The 20,146-nt window shown below is 38.7% G+C and overlaps 3 protein-coding genes across 3 annotated transcripts; 1 reads left to right on the top strand and 2 right to left on the bottom strand.

The window, feature by feature from the left end:
- The first annotated feature begins 171 nt into the window (after window positions 1-171).
- On the top strand, window positions 172-7,265 carry naa35 (N-alpha-acetyltransferase 35, NatC auxiliary subunit). Its single transcript, XM_083904973.1, has 23 exons — window positions 172-184; window positions 796-921; window positions 1,007-1,040; window positions 1,417-1,531; window positions 1,669-1,743; window positions 1,832-1,999; window positions 2,209-2,275; window positions 2,376-2,419; window positions 2,530-2,580; window positions 2,878-2,961; window positions 3,059-3,173; window positions 3,350-3,528; window positions 3,613-3,672; window positions 3,958-4,064; window positions 4,162-4,228; window positions 4,746-4,844; window positions 4,966-5,144; window positions 5,252-5,388; window positions 5,511-5,578; window positions 5,666-5,806; window positions 5,906-6,028; window positions 6,243-6,323; window positions 6,880-7,265. The coding sequence occupies exons 2-23, from the start codon at window positions 801-803 to the stop codon at window positions 6,937-6,939; spliced, it is 2,175 nt and encodes a 724-aa protein (XP_083761099.1). The 5' UTR covers window positions 172-184; window positions 796-800; the 3' UTR covers window positions 6,940-7,265.
- A 371-nt stretch (window positions 7,266-7,636) lies between these two features.
- LOC310940226 (kallikrein-14-like) lies at window positions 7,637-9,380 on the bottom strand (the record flags this gene model as incomplete). The annotated part of the gene is made up of 6 exons (XM_083905157.1): window positions 7,637-7,783; window positions 7,876-8,009; window positions 8,106-8,301; window positions 8,389-8,392; window positions 9,044-9,206; window positions 9,344-9,380. The coding sequence occupies 6 exons, from the start codon at window positions 9,378-9,380 to the stop codon at window positions 7,637-7,639; spliced, it is 681 nt and encodes a 226-aa protein (XP_083761283.1).
- Window positions 9,381-13,034: 3,654 nt separating this feature from the next.
- Window positions 13,035-18,999, bottom strand: golm1 (golgi membrane protein 1; the record flags this gene model as incomplete). The annotated part of the gene is made up of 10 exons (XM_083904943.1): window positions 13,035-13,103; window positions 13,898-13,996; window positions 14,076-14,240; window positions 14,448-14,660; window positions 14,783-14,954; window positions 16,627-16,750; window positions 16,872-16,974; window positions 17,084-17,138; window positions 17,327-17,506; window positions 18,871-18,999. The coding sequence occupies 9 exons, from the start codon at window positions 18,997-18,999 to the stop codon at window positions 13,899-13,901; spliced, it is 1,239 nt and encodes a 412-aa protein (XP_083761069.1). The 3' UTR covers window positions 13,035-13,103; window position 13,898.
- Between the last annotated feature and the right edge of the window lie 1,147 nt (window positions 19,000-20,146).

Consider the following 20,146-nt stretch of genomic DNA (forward strand, 5'->3'; position numbering starts at 1 on the left):
ACTTACACTGGTCTGGCTTTCAGCGTTTAACGGTTCACATCAGGCTCGCGCTCACCTCAAACATCAAACAATGCACAAGGACGACATTTCCCATGATGCCACTAACTTCTGACGTCAAAGCTGTGCGCCAATCATTACAATATACGAAGAAGCTGTGCATTAGCTGCAACACAAAAATAAAAAGGTAGGTGCATGTCCTTAACAAGAATCTAACGTTCACGTCCGTGTTGTATGAAGCGGAATAAATGTAATAACCTGTTAAAGTTGTGCCATTCAGGGTTTGTTCACAGGGGACAGGAGACTAACCCAGGCAACATTAGCTTGTTAGCACACGGTAATACAAGGTAATACAAGCTAATTCATCAACAACATCGATCTTTTTTCTCTCTTTTTTAATATCTGTTTTTTAATGACACGGCCGTTATCTGTGGTTATTAACAGTAGAAAGTAAAGGATAATTTCAATCAGATATACTTTGCTGACCTAAGAGGTATAATTGTGCTACCAAACAACGATTAACAACAAACATATACAATAAATGTAAACTGTTGACTACTATGGCTATAGCTTAAACATAGACTACACCTTTTAAACTCAAACATTCAGCAGATAGTTGACTTAGTAACCACTGGAATGTCTGGTGGAGAAAGTGGGTAGACCTAGTAAATGTGTGCAAATCAGGTTTCCATTTCATCCTGAGTAAAAACGTTAACATAACAACTTGCTACTACTTTTTTGTCAGTTTAGCTATCGTAACATAACTGAACAGTTTGTCGTTTTGCCTGTCTTTAATAGTGACCATGGTGATGAAGTCAGCAGTTGAGGATGATGATGCTGGCTGGGGGCTAGGCATCCCAGATAAGATGAAGAACAATGCTAACTGGGTTGATATTACACATGAATTCAAGTATGCATGCAAAGGTAAAGACAGACTGTGTGTGCATGTGTGTATGAAAGGGACTGACATGGTAACTCTTGATGCTCACTTTGTCTTTTGTCCATGCAGAACTGAACCTTGGGGAGTTGCTTCATGACAAACTGTGAGTAAGAAAAAAGCTTTTTGCAGACTTGCACTTTAGAGGGCTTCAGTTCACTGATATTACTATCGCAGCAATTAATACAGTATTGTTTACACTTGCCATTAAACGAACTTGAAGTGAGTCACCTGCTTATCCTCTAAAAACATTGATTAAAGCTGCAATTGATTTTAGTAGAGAAAGATATTTATTCAGCACTATGCAGCACTTTAAGCCACACCAACTCCTGAGCTAAGATAAACAAACATTTGCTGATGCTGTCCTGCTGAACATTATTTCACTTCTCTTGAACCTGGATCCTTCTTTTATTAGTTTTATAGTTTACAGCCGTCATAGAAAATGATTGAGCGTACACTAAATTGTCTACTAATTGTGACAGGTTTGGTTTGTTTGAGGCCATGTCAGCCATAGAGATGATGGATCCAAAGATGGACGCGGGAATGATTGGAAACCAGGTCAACAGAAAAGTGCTGAACTTTGAACAAGCTATTAAGGTACAGTAATGCTGCACAAAGCAAATCCTGTATTTGTCACCACAATTTTAAAGATTACCACCTTGCCTCATATTCTTGTATGTTTTATCTAATCATACAGGCAAGTACTTCAGTTATTCTTATATCTTGATTTTTAGGAAGGTGCCATCAAGGTTAAAGTCCTGACTCTTCCTGAACTCATAGGGATCATAGACACGTGTTTCTGTTGTTTGGTGAGTTTCTTGATTTATCTCCAACAAACCTTGCACCACTGTGGAAAACTTGTTTTTGGGTTGTTTACCTAAACATGTGTACATTTAGATCACATGGCTGGAGGGACACTCCCTGGCACAGACTGTCTTCACCTGTCTTTACGTCCACAACCCTGACCTTATTGAGGAGCCGGCCCTCAAAGCCTTTGCCCTCGGCATCCTGAAAGTGTGTGACATTGCACGAGAGAAAGTGAATAAGGCTGCTGTGTTCGAGGAGGTAAGCATTGCCGCAGTTTGTGTGACTGCATGTGTGTGATGCTGCACTGGAAGGCTTTAATATATGAGATTCAGCTTTTGTATTTCCTCTGAATCAGGTTCTATTTAGTAAACATTTAGGTGTTTCTGGCCATTGATATTGATGCAAACATTTATTTATAAATTGTTAAAGCTCAGTCTCAGACATTTATATCTTATACTTCTCTGTAGGAGGATTTCCAAGCCATGACTTACGGCTTCAAAATGGCCAATAATGTAACAGACTTGCGAGTGACAGGTACAAGTACTGCACTACTACTACTACTTAATGCATGCTGTGGATTCAGAGGACCAAACGACGCTGATGTCATCTGTCTCTCATTTGTTTATCCTACCAGGAATGCTAAAAGATGTGGAGGATGAGTTGCAGAGGAGAGTGAAGGTATTTGTTCTCGACCAATTGAAGTCCATGTCTTGGGGGTGAAAACCTACTGAAGTGCATTATATTGTGTGTAATGTTTTATATTCCTTGTTTATGACTTGCTCCCTCAGAGCACACGCAGTCGACAGGGTGAGCAGCGGAACCCAGATGTTGAGCTGGAAGTGAGTCATCATTCTTCGATGTCTGTTCATATTTTTGAGTACTTGTTTTTCCCCATGAAATCTACAAGCAGTAAAATAATTGTTACTGCTCGATCACACCCTTTAAATATCACATTTAAGTGACAAACTAAACCATGCCTCAACCTTCTCAGTCTCCTTCTGCTAATTATAAACTGTTTTTAATCTCCGGCCTTACATCGTGGGCTTCAGTTGACCTTTCCATCTGTTTTAATTATAGTATTGAAAATATAGGAAGAAGAAAAATGTATCTTTTGTTTTATGTTCTTTTCCTTTTAGCATCAACAGTGCTTGGCACTTTTTAACAGAATCAAATTCACACGCCTTCTACTGACTGCACTGATTGCCTTCACCAAAAAAGAGGTAATGCATTATACAAAAACAAGACTATTAGTTGACATAGAACATGTCAACATGACTGCATTTAGATATTTTGTGCAATTGTGTGATTCTTTATCAGACCAGCTCAGTGAGTGAGGCGCAGAAACTTGTGGCTCAGGCAGCTGACCTCTTATCAGCTATTCATTCCAGTATCCAGCACGGCATCCAGTCACAAAATGACACCACTAAAGGAGGTGAGACACACATACAGTACCTGTACCTCTGTCTATGTAAGGACTCGGGTACAAAGACAACGTACTATCTAACCCCAGCACAGCACATTTTCACACACAGCTAAAAACAAATGCAACAGCCACTTTCTAATCAGGAAGTGAGACCTCTGTTAACCTCATGAGTTTCTTTCTTGCAGACCATCCCATCATGATGGGCTTTGAGCCCCTGGTCAACCAGAGACTGCTGCCGCCTACATTTCCTCGTTACGCCAAGATCATCAAGCGAGAAGACATGGTGGCCTACTTCAGCAAACTTATAGAGCGAATCAAGACCGTCTGTGATGTGATCAACACCACCAACCTACATGGCATACTGGTAAACACACAATAATAAACACAGTGAACCACAAGTATTCCTTAAAGAAATGCTGTTGTTGACTTGAATTTTGTTTTTTTCCAGGATTTCTTCTGTGAGTTCAGTGAGCAGTCTCCCTGTGTCCTCTCCAGATCTCTGCTTCAAGTGAGTTAAAGGTTATTATGATCAGTGTCGGGCAAGTTACTCAGATATTGTTTCTTATTAGATTTTACTCATTAATAAAGTAATATTACTTAAAATTCTACTTGGTATCAGAAATAATATATTATATTACTCGTTATGTAACTGATACTTAACGAGTACATGACGCATGAGAAAACACTACATAATGTTGTTCAGGTACACATGCAGTATACACCGCTTAATGAAAAAGACTGTAAGAGTGTAGAAATCCAATTAAAATAAACTGATTATTTTCTGCGAATCCAGACGACGTTCCTGATCGATAACAAGAAAGTGTTTGGCACCCACCTCATGCAGGATATGATTAAAGATGCTTTGAGATACTTTGTCAGTCCACCTGTCCTCTCCTACAAGTAAGTCTGTCGTCTAAATATTACACACTGTCGGTTTTGTTTTTAATCTAATGTATTAAGTTTTTTTTTTTTTTTTTCACTCTCTCTCTCTCTCCAGGTGTTGTCTGTTTAACAACCACCAGGCCAAAGACTACATTGACTCCTTTGTAACGCACTGCTCCAGAGTAAGTCACCTTTACTCCTTAAAGATATTAAATCTGTTGCAGTTAAAGGTCCAGTGTGTAAGAATCAGTGAAATCTAACTCAGATTGCAAGAAACCAGGACTGCAGAGAATTACAGAGGTCCCACACATGGCAAAAAGCATGCAAACACTCTTTCACTTCTCACTCCACTCTGTGCCATTTCCTTGTTCTTTGTTAACTTTTTTTGAACTGGGTGTATGTGGATGGCGTACTAAGTAAGCCTCTGCATCGAAATGCCAAATACTCTGACTGGGTTGTCTGTTCAGACTGCAAACATGGCAGTAAAAATAGTACAATTAATTTATTATACACTGTTATACAAAATTAAAGTATTAACAATTACATGATAGATCTCTAAGTATATCTAATACATCAGGACAACACCATTGCCAGATTTGCTCTTATAGGATGATGGGTGTAACTCCCGAAAGTGTGGATTACTTGGAACGCCGAGCATGAATTTTTTATGTTTGTGTGTTTTTCCAATTTCCCCCGTAGCCATTTTGCAGTCTGATCCAGATCCACGGACACAACCGAGCTCGACAAAGGGACAAACTGGGTCACATTCTGGAGGAGTTTGCCACGCTGCAGGATGAGGTGACCTGCACCTGATTTCTCCCTTTTCCTTATTTTTGTCGTACAAATTAAGCTTAAATTTTACAATTTGAACATCATCCACTTAAAACCTGCTATTAAGCTAATTCTCTGTGCTCTGCAGGCAGAGAAGGTGGACGCAGCGTTGCATAGCTTACTGATGAAACTTGAGCCTCAGCGACAGCATCTGGCCTGTCTCGGCACATGGATCCTCTATCATAACCTCAGGATCATGATCCAGTACCTGCTGAGTGGCTTTGAGCTGGAACTGTACAGCATGCATGAGTACTACTACATCTACTGGTAGGAGAGTACACACTTGGCACAAATGCTCAGTGAACCTCACACACAGGTGCAGTTTTTGTTCATCTACATATTAATTAGTATGCGATGCATGTTTTTGCCCCCAGGTACCTGTCGGAGTTCCTTTACGCTTGGCTGATGTCCACCCTGAGCCGAGCCGACTCATCTCAGATGGCAGAGGAGCGGATTCTGGAGGAGCAGCTCAAAGGACGCAGCAGCAAAAAGACTAAGAAGAAGAAGAAAGGTAGACTGTTTTAATAAACCTCATATCCTGCAGATTCTCTCTTAAATTGTGTCAATGTCAACATGGTATCTCTCTCTATAGTTGTTAAAGATACTGATGATGTGTTTGTAACTACTTTGCAGTTCGTCCTCTCGGCAAGGAGATTACCATGAGTCAAGCATACCAGAACATGTGTGCTGGCATGTACAAGGTAAGGTTTGAACAAAAAATAAACAAACCTTGTGACTCTGTAGGCCCACTGAGACATCATCTGTCCTTTCTCTGCCTCTCACTCCAGACCATGGTAGCGTTGGACATGGACGGAAAGGTCCGTAAGCCTCAGTTCGAGCTGGACAGCGAGCAGGTCCGCTACGAGCATCGCTTCGCCCCCTTCAACAGTGTCGTCACCCCTCCGCCTGTGCACTACATCCAGTTTAAGGTAATCTTTCCCTTTCCCCCCTTTTTATCCAAACATTCCTCTTCATCCTCTCTCATCCACACTTCACTTTATTTGTGTTTCCTCTCTTGCTTGCTGCAGGAGATGTCCGATCTAAAGAAGTATAATCCTCCGCCAGGCTCGGCTGACCTCTACCTGGCAGCTAGTAAACACTTCCAGCAGGCCAAGCTTATCCTAGAAAATGTGTCCACCCCAGATCCTGAGGTCAGTTCATGAAACAGCTGTAAAATAAATACTTAATTGTTTGTATTCGGACATCTTTGAAGTACAATTTTAGTTGTATAATGCCTGCTGACCTTATTAGCCAACTATAAGGTTACCGAGAACGTGTATCATAGCATCTCAACTAGGAGAATCAGTTTTATGGAGTCACATTGTTTCTGAAAGATAGTTTGTTTTGCATATTTTCATTCAACAGGTGAACCGTATACTGAAGGTGGCCAAACCCAACATAGTGGTTATGAAGCTCCTAGCTGGAGGGCACAAGAAGGAGACTAAGGTAACAAGAACTGACAAAAGATTATCTCCACTACTGTTAAAAAGTTTGGGGTCACTTAGAAATGTTCTTATTTTTGAAGGAAAAGCACTTTTTTTTCAATGAATATAACATTAAATGAATCAGAAAAACACTCTATACATTGTTAATGTGGTAAACGACTATTCTAGCTGCAAATGTCTGGTTTTTAATGGACTATGTACATAGGTGTAAAGAGGCCCATTACCAGCAACCATCTGTCAAGTGTTCTAATGGTACATTGTCTTTCCTAATCGCGTTAGAAGGCTATTGGATGATTAGAAAACCCTTGAAAACCCCTGTGCAATGATGTTAGCACAGCTGAAAACCGTTTTGCTGGTTCTCAAATCATTATTTCTAATCTTGTCAATGTCTTGACTATATTTTCTATACATTTTGCAACTCTTGATAAATAACAGTGTGAATTTTAATGAAAAACACAATTGTAAAGGTGACCCCAAACTTTTGAACAGTAGTGTATATATTTCATCGACAGCCATTGTCGTCAGTTTAACTTCATGTGGTGCTTCCTTTTTCCTAGGTGCTCCCTGAATTTGACTTCTCGGCGCATAAGTACTTCCCCGTGGTCAAGATAATCTAACTCTGCATCAGAGGATGACCATTTCTGTGCATCCAGTGTGTGCAGTGGCACTGATCCAGTCATTGTCTCTGAGATTGTGTTTGTGAGAGAGAGAAAGGTACAGATCAGTCTGTATCTAACTGTAAAACTGTGTAAAGGAGTGTTAAAACACACTCTGCTCTGGTTTTTTTTTCCACCCAAACAAGAAATGCCACACCTGGACCTAAATGAGTGTCCGTACCCGTGTGTGTGTGTGTGTGTGTATATGTGTGTGTGTGTGTGTGCACGGACAGACACAAGTTGTGGCACTTTCAGTGCAAAGAACTGGCCATTGGAACATTTTTTAAGTTGCCTCCAGAACAGTTTGGTTAAGCCTTGAAATATTACTGAACTGACAAAAGGTGCATATTATTAAATGGTTTTAAACATTTCTGTGTTTTAATGTGCTTATTTGAATACAAATGTTAACAATTAGACATCTCTCATCCTGATCTCATCCTCATCTGTAAGCACTGCTCAGTGACAATAAAGTTTGATCTGATTTGATTTTATTGATCGGCAAATGTCCACATGCATGTAAATTACCATTGACCGAGTACAAACATGCTTCTGTACAAGATCCTTCCCCTTTTTACTCTTAATCAACACAACAGTGAACATAACCCGATTTTAAAGGAAAATATGAGCTTATTGTGATGCTTTAAAATGATGCATCGCATTACTTTTTACGCATGGTCTCGTCAATCCACTTCCTGTAGTGACAGACGTTGGCGATTACAATTGGGTTTGCACACTTGTCTACAGGGTTGCTCACAACAACCCCATGTAAGACATTTTTGTACTCCACAGCTGTGCCTCCATCGCCCTGGAAGAGACACAGATCAGAGTCACATATTTTTTTTTTTACTAATACAAAAGATTGTAGTTAAACAATGCATCAAATAGAAGTGTCCTTACATAGCAGGCCTCCACCCCTGGCTTAAAGGCACACATGGTGGTGTCCTCGTCACTGAAATACTTGTCACCAGGTTTGTCCTCCTCACCACACGTGGTAAGATCCGTTTTGCCACACTTTAAATTACTGGGTTTCTCTGAGTCGGAGGATTTAAAAGCAAAGAAAAGCATCAGAAAAGTTCTATTTTATTTTTGTTTATACACAAAAGTGTGAGCATCCTGGTTCCACTCACTCATCTTGTTCCCCGACTTGGATCCCCAGCCTCCGACCTCAAGCTGCTGACCTTCCTCTGGTTTGGAACATTCAGAGGGAGGAAGAGCGAGGACGGGAAGCTTTGCAGACACATCTTCGTTCAGTTTGATGAGCATGATGTCATGTTCGCGGCCCTCCTCGTCTTTGTAAGTAAACTGTTGCTCTTTCGTAATAGTCTGCGTCAGTGTTTTGTCTGTCTTAAAAAAAAACTTGACTTTTTTTAAAAATGGTAAATTGTTGTTTACACCAATTGTCAGAGTCACACTCCTGGGAAGAAAAAAAAGCAGAGGAAATTATTTTGTCAGGAGATAGATGTAAGAAAAATTATAATTTTTAAGTGCAAACATTTGTATCGTTTGTCTGATTTGACTTTTATCATTTTCATCATTTTTCTTTTTTTATTCTTTATAAGTAATTGTCAAATAGCAACTTAATTTCAGGAATCCAATCCAATTTCACTTTATTTATAAAGCACTTTGAGCTGTACATCAGAGATAAATGAAATAAATAAAATATAGAAACATAAAACCCAAGCGACCTAAAAAAACTATAAAACAGAAATTTAAACACTTTTGCTTTCATATGGAATAATGTATAATTCGCAATAAAAAGGTTAAAATATTCTATAAATAACAAAAACAGACAAACATGAACTAAATAGTAACATATGGATAACTAATTAAAACACTAAAGAATCTTGTAACATTATTTCAGGAATCCACTCCAATCCAATTTAACTTTATTTATAAAGCAGAAACACAGCACTGTACATCAGAGATAAATGAAAGAAATAAAATATAGAAACATAAGACCTGATGGACCCTAAAAAAAAAGCAATACAAATTGAATGCTGTGTCGAAATGGGTTTGCAGATGAAAACTAGAGTTGCATGAACATAACAAGATGAATGTTTCTTACTTTTCTCCACAGTGGGACGCAGTGATGACCCAGCGGGTGTTGAGCAGAGAGCCTCCGCACAGCCTCTCATCCTGGACAGACTTTATCTCGACGTGGTATTGCCTGTCGGTCCCGCAGGTTTTCCCCCCCACGAGCCTTTTCTGGATGGCTCCTGACGCGGCGCCTGATGTGAGGAGGAGGAGGAGGCAGAGCGGACACGCTGAGAAATGACTGCAGTTTTCAAATTGAGGCTTAAACTCTCATAGATATCCTTATACTGAAGAGGTTTAATAATAATAAAAATAATGAAAAAAAACTCACCAGCAAATAAGAGGATGAGGGTGACGGCAGGCTTCATGTTGTCACTTCAGGTGTCTGACTGACTCATTCTTCATCTTTATATATTATACCGAGTATCAGATTTTGCAGTACAGAGATAGAGGTTATTACCAATTATGGTCATGAGATGTTGGGGTTGGACACTGTAGGGCTGGGTTAGAGAACCACCAATGTCTTGATAATATTATACTCATTCAAATGGGATTTTCCATCCATCATTTCTTTAAACTGGATGGAACTGGAATTAATATAATAATAATAAAAAAATATTGTTCATCTAATGACGCAATTGGAAAGACTGGGAAATCATGTCTGTAACTAAAATCCTTCATGATTTCAGGATTTAAAATTGCAATTCTTTACTAATTTCCAGAGATAAATGTGTAATTTGATCATCAGCCAGTGGATGCAAGATACGCGTCTCATTCCCACAACAACAGAGGAAGTTGGGATTGAAAAAAAATAAATCAACCTCGCTTCCTTCAAAGGAAATAAAAGCCCCGACTCTTTACTGTGTTTCTGTCAAGTTTTACAAGTAAAAGATCTGGAAAAAATAAATGAAATAAATAATAAAAACTAAAGCGACGAACACAGCAGCATCACAAAGATTTTAAGTTTATTCTCCATTTGACCAAGTGGGGAATAAATGGATGAAACCTGCCATTTAAAGAACATTTAATTTTTTCTGTTAGCGTTTTATTACATTTCTTTCTTGTGAAAGACATCGAAGGTAATTGTGGGTAAAAGATTTTAAAACTAGATTTAACATTTTTTAAATTTATAGCAACAATAAGTTACATGTAGCAGCTATAGCAGTTTTGTTTGGTTTAAATGAATGCAACACTGTGGACCGCAGCGTGGTGAATCTCCATCAATAAATATTGAAATATCTTTTGCTTTGCAACTGATGAAATTTGAAAGCATAACTTTTTTTTTTTTTCCAGTCGGTGAAATTAATTTCCCACTTTCATCTTTTTCATTTTCGACCGGACGATTCTGCCATTGCAACTCCACTGCAGTTGTTTTTGAATAATGCTTTGATGAGAACAGAGTATTTGAAAACCACACACGATCACGCTCGGATATCAGCCCTCGTTTGAGTGTAAACTGCAAGTTGGATAACGAATACACCTTCTTCAAAATACGCAAACTCTTTCAACTGCCTTCCTGATAACCTGTCGTCATGCAAATAAATGAATGCAGCAAAGAGTAAAGCCCACGTATTAGTAATAAAAACAAATTTATTCTCTTTTTATGAATGATCAATATAGCCTATGATTATTTAAACCTTTCAGAAAATGTGTTCAGCAGTACAGAATACAATTAATCAAAAAAAAAACAAAAAAACGTTAGTCCACTTTATGAAAATCATAAAACATTTCTCTCTGAGTAAACGGATTCCCTGTTCAGAATTTACTTTGTCCCTACAATTAGACAAACAATGCATTCTGAGGGGGAAAAAAGCAACAACATCAACAACAACACAAAGCAGTAGTTGTCCAAACTGCAATTTCAGATAATTACAATAATAACATCTCTGGAAAAAAAATATATATATAACAAAACATTTCAGATTTCAGTCTTCAACATAACATAAGGGAGATAAAAGCAGGCAAAATGATGTTCATGATCAGCACTCGTGACTCTTATGTGTATGGTTACTCTGCAACATCATGAGGACGCTCATATTTCAATAACAGTAAAGCTGAAATAAATAAATGACGCTGATACGACTCGGGACAAAAGAGCAACTTTGAAATTCGATCTGCTTTAAAATCCACAGTAAACGCTATTTGGCGAGCGGTATCTTGTGTTAATTCATCTCCATTAAAGGTAATGCGTGCCGTTTTACTGTGGCTGTATCTTTACATCAAAAGGGCACCTGCTCACATGACCTTGTATTCACTTGCAAATGACCGTTGGTGATGATACCAAAAGTACTACAGTCAAATTCACCATGTTATAATCCTGGAAAAAAAAAATCATACTGTCCAGCAAAAAACACAAGGAAATAAAACATTCCTGTTCCTGTTACACTTTACCAGACTGATTCCAATCTTGGACAGTTTTTAAAATGAGCAGACGGACACGCTTTAGCACGGTTACCCAATTTGACTGCAGTAGACGAAGCACAACTATCTCTGATCCTAAACAAAGGATACGTCCTTCAAGAGATTACAGCAAAAAAAAAATCTCCCTTAACAAAGTTGTCCATCCAACCACTTCAGCAGAGTAGAGACAACGTCAAAAAACTGAGAGGAAAACTGAACTGAATTTGAATTTAAACCCCCTTTTTTTTGGATAGTGTGCAGAACACAGCACATTTCAAATGGTTAAATCTGAGATACAGCTGATTTATCAATTACTTATCAATCAGTTGATTGGAGTGTTTTTTTTCAATGAAAAGAAGTTCTCAGACTCTTAAGCTTCTAAAATGTGTACATTTTCTGGTTTCTTTGCTGCATATAACATAGAAATCATTGAAGAATAACTTTGGTTTGTGGACAAAACAAGACGTTTGAGAACATAATACAAATGTATCATAAAAAAAAAATCATGATTTGCAGTAATTACAACATGCGACAAGTAACAAGAATATCCATACATCTCCTTCATTTGCTGCTTTTATAACCCTTTTGTGGACGTTGTCGGCATCTTTCCATCAGAGACTGTACAGGATTAGCTTAAGGCGTTGTTGTTTAAGATGCTGTTGTATCTCAGAGAGAGAGAGTGAGCAGAGGCTCGTGCCTATTTCCTCATTTCCTACATAATTTGACACCTCCTAACCCTATAAGGGTCTTAACATTATCATCGAGTTACAGTCATTATGGAGTGAACACAAGCAACACACCTAATCCCCAAATACAAAAGGTACTGATTATTAGAAAATTCCTTTTATGTAACTTATTAAAATGAACGTGAGTGAATGAACGTCACCGACGACAGCAGGGCTACCTGTATGTATCGAAAAGCACACGAACTGTAAACAAGTACGGTCGACCGATGCCTGAATATTGCGAGAAATTACCATGTGCAACGACGGACGACATGAAAGCTCCCCATAGCAGAAGCGAAGCATTTTGGTTGCCCCCTGGTGGTAGCCATGAATAAACCCTTTTCAGACCGAGTAACATCTGTCCTAAGCGATCCCATCGTGTGCAGATTGCGCTAAAAATTGCAGATCGGAAAACACACCCAGTCCATCCTGAATGCATCATAAGCCACATCTGGAGGTGGTTTGAGGACACTGCATGAATGGAAAGCTGACGTCCTCCCACTAGCTATTGTTTTTTGTAGCCACAATATTAACAACGATCACCACAAGATTTTTTATTTCTACCGCTTAAAATCTTATTATCACGTCACAGCAGCATAAGTCGTGCTTCGATTCACGCAAGCGTCTCCCATCTCCTTCGCTTGCACAGACACAAACAGACAAACACTGACGCATCTGTACAGACGGATTAGCTAACAATATCAAGTGATTTTGTTTTATGCGAACAGATGAGATTTGTGTGCATTTGGATCCAATCAGCTCCGACAGTCGTACCTAGCGTTGAATCGCTGTAGGACACGTTACGACCACGTTCCAACTGCAATACGTTAAAGAAACAGGCGTGGACGAAATTCGGATGAAATAAATATAAATATCGCAAAATTTTCATTGGTAACCGTTTTGTGTTCGCTGTGTTTGGGGGGGGGGGGGGTGTTGCATTGACCTGCATCAAGTCCAAGGCCAGCCCTGCAATGAAAGGAAAATGTGTGAATGTCTTAATAAAAAGGTGATGCGAGCATACAGATGGAATTGTGCTAGATGCATTGTGATAAAAATGTTCTTAGCAGACAGTAATGTGACACTAGATTTGTTCTGTAAAACCTAATTATTACTTTATTTCAATTTGCCACAATTTGCCACTGCAACCAGACATATGAGCCGCCATTGCAAGTTCTATGCTTAGGATAATCACTCAAAACTCACACTACCATCTATTCCTCCTAGACCCATAAGAGTTGGTGTAGCTCTTTTTCAGAATTGTGCAAGAAACGGCAGCAAGGACAGAGGAGGTGTAGAGTCACTATGTATATTTTAGTTTGCTTTACAGTGTAGGGTGGGCCTTTCTGCATGGAGTTTGCAATTGGACACTTTAATGAGTGAGTGAGTTAAGTGCGAGTGTGAGAGTGGATGGCCCTGTGATGGACTGGCGACCTGTCCAGGGTGTACCCCACCTTTCACCCTATGTCAGCTAGGATTAGCACCAGCGACCGTCACGACCCTCACGTGGAGGATAATACGGTAGAAGACGAATGAGTATTTATTCTGCGAGTTTGCAGTTCATTTTGTAATTTATTTCTGCAGATAATTATCAACATCCCAAAGACAAACCTTCGTTTTTAGAACGATAGTTCTAAGGCCATATCATATGAACTGATCTCAACACACACATCTCTCCTGAAGTTCAGGACGAGATGAGGCGTTTTTGGTAACGTCAATGCATGAAAAGGTGAATCGCGGGTGAATGTCACGAGTTTGGTTACCTCAGTTTTGAGCAAGCTCCGCTTGTTTGTCTGCTTCAAACTCGCCCTCGTTATCGTCATTGCCGTTGTAGTCAGCCAGCTCCTCTTCCATGTCCTTGTCTGTCACACAGTACACAGCACAGTGCAGTTATTTCTTTGTCAGCATCACGAAATAGAGACCGATACAACAAACTCATACCTATATTTTCACCCTGTTTATTCTGCTGTTGTCTCTCCAGATCAACTCCTCCCACTATTTGCTCGTCGGCGTCATACTCCTCTGGCTCCTCCAACTTCTGATCAACAGGAGTCTCATCAGCCTTCCCCTGGCCAATCAGCATGCCTTCCATTCCAGGGTCAGCCTCTGGACACAAGACAGACATTCTACTTTATTACCCAGTCCACAACCTCTTTGCTGAGGCTTGTCCATGACTGACACTGCTGATACTCCAAGCTAGAGATGGCCCTTTTTTTTGGGGCATTGTCAGCCTGACAGTGAAAGTGTTAACCTGAACCTGTAACTACACAAGTGCTCCTGTATTTAATGTGCTTTATTCTCTGAACTCATTACCTTCTGTCTGAGTGTCCTCTTCATGAACATCCATCACCTCCATCTCTTTGAACTCAGTCAGATTATTCTTCTCAAGTTTGCTCGGCTCCGTGTCGGCCTCTTGCTTTTTGACTGCACCCTCTGGTGGCGGCAAAATGGTCTCCTTCGCAGCAGCAGCAGAGGGAACCGATTTTGACTCCATCTTAGCAACTTCATTCACAGGAGGCAGGTCCTCTGGTTCATCAGATATAAAAGGGTTATTATTTTGGATGTGCTTGAGGATATGTAGACGCATAAACACACTGTTCAGCATGTTTTTAATGGTTATATTGTAGTTAAGTACACCGAGCCTTTACCTTTGTCCACAATGATCTCATTTGTCAGCAGTTCAGACAGTTCTTTTCCTTCGTTTTCTCCATTAGGTTGGGAGAGGCCTTGAGTGTTGTTCACAAGTGTTGCCGTCTTCACTGTGTGAGCCACAGTCACCGCTGCTCCTTCCTGGTTTGCTACTCCAGGCAATGGGTTTTCCTGATGAGGAGAAAACATCATTACATCCACAGCATTCTGGTTTGTGGATAATGATGAGAAAGTGTTACAGTGATTCCATACAATAACATCTATTTATTACATACACCCAGTGGCCCAAGAATCAAAAAGGCAATAGCCAGTATATTCAGCTAATTGTTTGAGAAACACTTGAAGAGTTTTAACCCTTTAACACCGAGCACGTCACAGACGACATGTTTGCGCAAGTGCACTTTGTATTACCGAAATTACGTGACTGTTTGTGCTATCGGAAAAATTCCAGCTCTTTCTGAAAGATAAGAAGTTGCAAGTCAAGGTCAACACTTGGTTATTAGAGTAATTTCACTCGCACTGTTGCAGGAAGCAGGTGAATCAACGTTGTTATCAACAGAGAGGAGAGAATTGGAAAAGCGCTTGTACAGAGTTTCCATTTTTTGGCCCGTTTTTGGACATTGAGACAAAAACTCATACAAATCTTATATAAAACATGTTTTATACTGTTCAAATTTCAAATTTAACATGCAAAATCTGGTGTTCATGTACAACAACCGTGCATTTCTCAGTAAAACCTTTGGTTTTTCTTCATTTTAAATTGTTAATACAATATTTTAACATGTGGTAATTGAAAATAACTACCAGATATTGAAAGTTATTTTAGGGAAAATTTTCTGGCCCTTTTATGGTTAAAATAATAATTAAAAAAAACATGTGTGACAATTTTTTTGCCAAGAGAGATCAATTGATTATGATGAACAAAAGGGTGAGAAGATGGATCAGACTTCATGTCATCAATTTTTATTCATTTCCAAATGGAAATATACTGGACTGACCCACTAGCCTGATGCAAAATCACTGCAGAAAGACTCACAGAACATGACACAACATTAAGTTCAACCAAATAATTTGACTGGATGAGACAAGATTGACATTTATCCAGAAATAACACCGAGTTGAAAAAGCAGGATATTTCCATTTAAACACACACAGGGCTCAACGATTTATAATGTGCCATGAACAAAATAAACAGTCTAAATCCATGGTTGTCAACTGCAGAACTTAAAAAAAATACTGTTATACTGTACATAGCAGGGAATGCGAACGGAGTGGAGCTAAGAATTTTGAGTGCGTAGAAAATTAAACGAATAATGAATTACTAACTTCACTATACCAGTGTGAAGAATATGTGAGTAAGAGGGGGAAGATGAGAAAGCAAATTATCTTACTGGGAAAAGTCTGTAGCTGACTCAGCTCGGCCTATTCACACCACTGTATTTTAACGTTGGAGATAATGTTGTTACATCGATAGCTCAGTATTTTCTCAGGTGGTACTTAAATTGTATATAAAACGTTTGAGAACCACTGGTAGTTACCTGAGACCGTCTACAGAGAGTTGGAAACAATGGAGCAGCATGAAGTGGGATCGATCGTTAATCTGACAGATTCATACACACCACCGAAGCCACTCATTTGTATGTCTCCAATAAAAGGACATAAAAAATTTACGTACGTAAATCACAGAAGCAGACAAGACCTGCTGTAAAGTGGAAAATAATTGACCAAATAGAAATCTGATCATCTGTTGTAGCTAGTTACTGTCAATAAAATAGCATTTGTTGAACAGTTGCCGATAAACAGTTGTATAAACATAACTTTTTCAACAGCGAAGCCAACTCACGTGTGAGGAAGCACCAGGGGGAAGTACGAGCTTCTCCTTTTTTTTCTGAACTTCAAGCGTCGCAGCTGCCACTCTTTCGTCACACAACTCCTTCTGGGCCCGGACCTGAGAGTGACAGTGTGTCCTGCAGAAAAAGACACACACAAGAGACAAGAGACAACAAATGCCATAAATAAAAATAAAGCACTCCATCTTTATCTTTCAACCAACATCAACCAAGTAATAAGAGAAAATGTTTTTCTTACATGTCATACGCGAGTTTGTTGTTAAGAGTGTTGATATTGCCTTGCCAATTTTCTAGCTCTTTCTGCCGTTTCCCCAGGTCCTCATTCAGCTGGTTCAACTGGCCTAAAGTACAGACATACAGAAAACATTGAGAGCCGAACTATTGACACCTTAATTATATTTTTTTTCTATGGAGAGTTGTAGAGCAATAGGTTAAAATGTCAGCAGGTACCTTTGAGTTCTTGTGTGATTTTTGCAGAGGAGGAAATGTCCCGCTGGAGTTTGACCTAAAGGCAGAGACACAGCGATATTTCCTTAACGGTTTGTCAGTTTATTGTAAACTATAATAGGGAGCAAGTTAAGGAGGTATTTTATTTGGTCCTAATATCCTTTGCACATTTTTTCACAGTTTACATACAATTCATCTCTGTCACAATATGTTCTGTTAAACTTGAGGATTGGGGTTCGTGCACACCTTTTCTTGTTTGCATGAGTCCTGTTCCTGTTCCAGCTGCGTCCTATAGAGGTTTTCTATGTGGCTGATCTGGTCGCTCTGTCTCTGGATCTCCTCCTGAAGCTCGATCTTCTTCAACTCTGTCGCTCCTCGTTCTGTTGTTCCCCGTCTTACCTGGCCCTCCAACTCATACAGCCTAGTCTACATCACGTACAGAAAGAAAGAGTAAATGTTAGATCAGCAAATGTCCTAGTGACCCCATTCAGACCTAGGTATTAACATCCAACCTGAGTGATCTGATCACATCCAGATCATAATACAGGTCTGCACACTCCCAACACATGCTGAATGTATCCTCAGATCCAATCAAACACACATTTGAAGCAGATTTGAGGACACATGTCCATGTTTCTGACGTTTTGTGGTCACAGGGGACATATCCAGGATGCATTGGTGTAAATAGCCACACTTATGTGTTATCCACATGAGACCGGATCTTTGATTGATGTAAACACCGTCTCTGAATGGGGCATATATTTAAATACCTAACATGCAACATTTCTGCATTTAAATATTGCAACTATATACTTTTTCAGTAGATTATATCAACCACAATGTTCTGAAGTGCCCTTGAGCAAGGCACCTGACCCCCTCACTGCTCCCCGAGCGCCGCTGAATGCAGGCAGCTCACTGCTCTGGGTTAGCATGTACTTCACCTCACTGTGTGCTGTGTATGTTCACTAACTCACAGATGGGTTAAAATGCAGAGATTAGAAATTTCCCCACTGCGGGACTAATAAGGGAATCTTAATTTTAAAATTTAATTTAATTTTAATAAAAAATTAAATATATATATATATATATATATATATATATATATATATATATATATATATATATATATATATATATATATATACATATATACACATATATACATATATATATATACATATATACACATATATACATATATACATATATATATATATATATATATATATACATATATACATATATACACATATATACATATACACATATATACATATATACATATACACATATATACATATATACATATATATATATATATATATACATATATACATATATACACATATATACATATATATATATATATATATATATATATATTGACGAAGAGGATCAGTCACTTAAAAAGACAGCTGAAGCTCATGATCCCTTGCTGCCTCAAACATCGGCCGTTTGTCATTGTTTTGATTGAGAGATCCCTAGCAGCAGGAATTACATACTGTACATATACACAGAAGATATAGTATAACAATAACATTAACACTGGAAAAACCCTTGGTATTTTAAAGAAATATACAATCTTTTGGGGGTATTTATTGTGACCGTATTCATGAAGTTCAGTTGTAAAAGTACAACAGTAGAAATATTAGAATGGACTTTTCCTGATTTGCAATAGCTAATCTGTCAATAGACTATTTTGAAAGTTGTTTATGGCCATTGACACTCAAAGCTACATTGTACATTTGAAAACCACAGAATCACACACACAAATATAGGTTATAACTCACCTGTAGCTCCAAGTTCCGGGAGCTGGACATCCAATAGTTAAATCCCAGAACCAGGATACAGGCGATTAGAGCACCAATCAATAGAGGGGGTGATCTTACTCCACGACGTCCGTTCCCCAACCCACCCATGGCTGTCTAAAGACTGGAGACACAAACCACAGCTAAGGTCAACATAGCACACATTCACTACTTACATAAATAATACATGTGTGTGTGTGTTTTTGAGTGAGTTATGGGTAGTATATAAAGCTTGCCCAAGTGATGAAGGTTGAATAAAGTCAGACTTTAATAACAATAATAATACTTTTAGTCACAGCTACTTTGATACATAAACTGCAGCTCAAAGTTGTTTAGAAGATAAAACACACAAGAGGATAAAGTTACAATAGTGAATATTAAGTAGTTGCCGTTGACTAATGTCCATGCAACTAAAGCCCTTTCCCATGCTCTAGTTCCTAACAAACAAATAATCCAAGAGTGACTGTCCTAGATACAAATAACTGTTTAAATTGGTCAGTTAGTGCATGTTTCCCTACATGAAATCCAGGGCAGAATCATGATCATAAAGTAAATCGAACAGCAGCATATTGTTGTAACTTCAATAAATAATTATTTACTGTATTCTTTAAGAGATATGTTTTTTGTGCTATAGCCAATGCCAAATAAATCAGGGCAGCCAACAGCTGATATAAGATGTTATTTATCAATGTATTTATTTGCCTCCATAAAAAAGTGTAAATGTAACACCAAATTGCTTCAGCTTTATCATAATTATTAAACAACACGCATTTTGTAGCTGCACTAGAATTGTATGCACCAAATACTAAATACAAAAGCAGGTCGTCTAACAAGCTAAGTTTGTCAAATTTATGTTATATCATGTTATAAGACAGCATTCATCAAGTTTCTGATGAAACGAATAAATTACAATCTGCCAGTGCCTTTTTCTCTGCTTGCAAATGTCGCATATGAATGTTTTATCAGCTATATTGGTTGATGTTTAACTCGTAGGTAAACCCCACCCTACATAAATAAATACAGTCACATAAAAGATAATGATTGAAATAAGTACATAAGGTAATACACCATATATCGTGTTTACCTGGCGACTGTTGTTTACATTTAGAGAATGCAGGATGCGACAAATAAGAAATAAAACACTACGGGTGGCCCTGGTTACGAGAGTGACTGTCTTCTTTAGCATTTAAAAGCTACTTTCTTTGACCAGCGGCACACGGGTCAGGGAAGAGGTCGACTGTTGTCTGCTCAGGATGGA

Source organism: Microchirus variegatus, assembly GCF_963457635.1.
Source record: "Microchirus variegatus genome assembly, chromosome: 18".
In the NCBI taxonomy this organism is placed as follows: Eukaryota; Metazoa; Chordata; class Actinopteri; order Pleuronectiformes; family Soleidae; genus Microchirus; species Microchirus variegatus.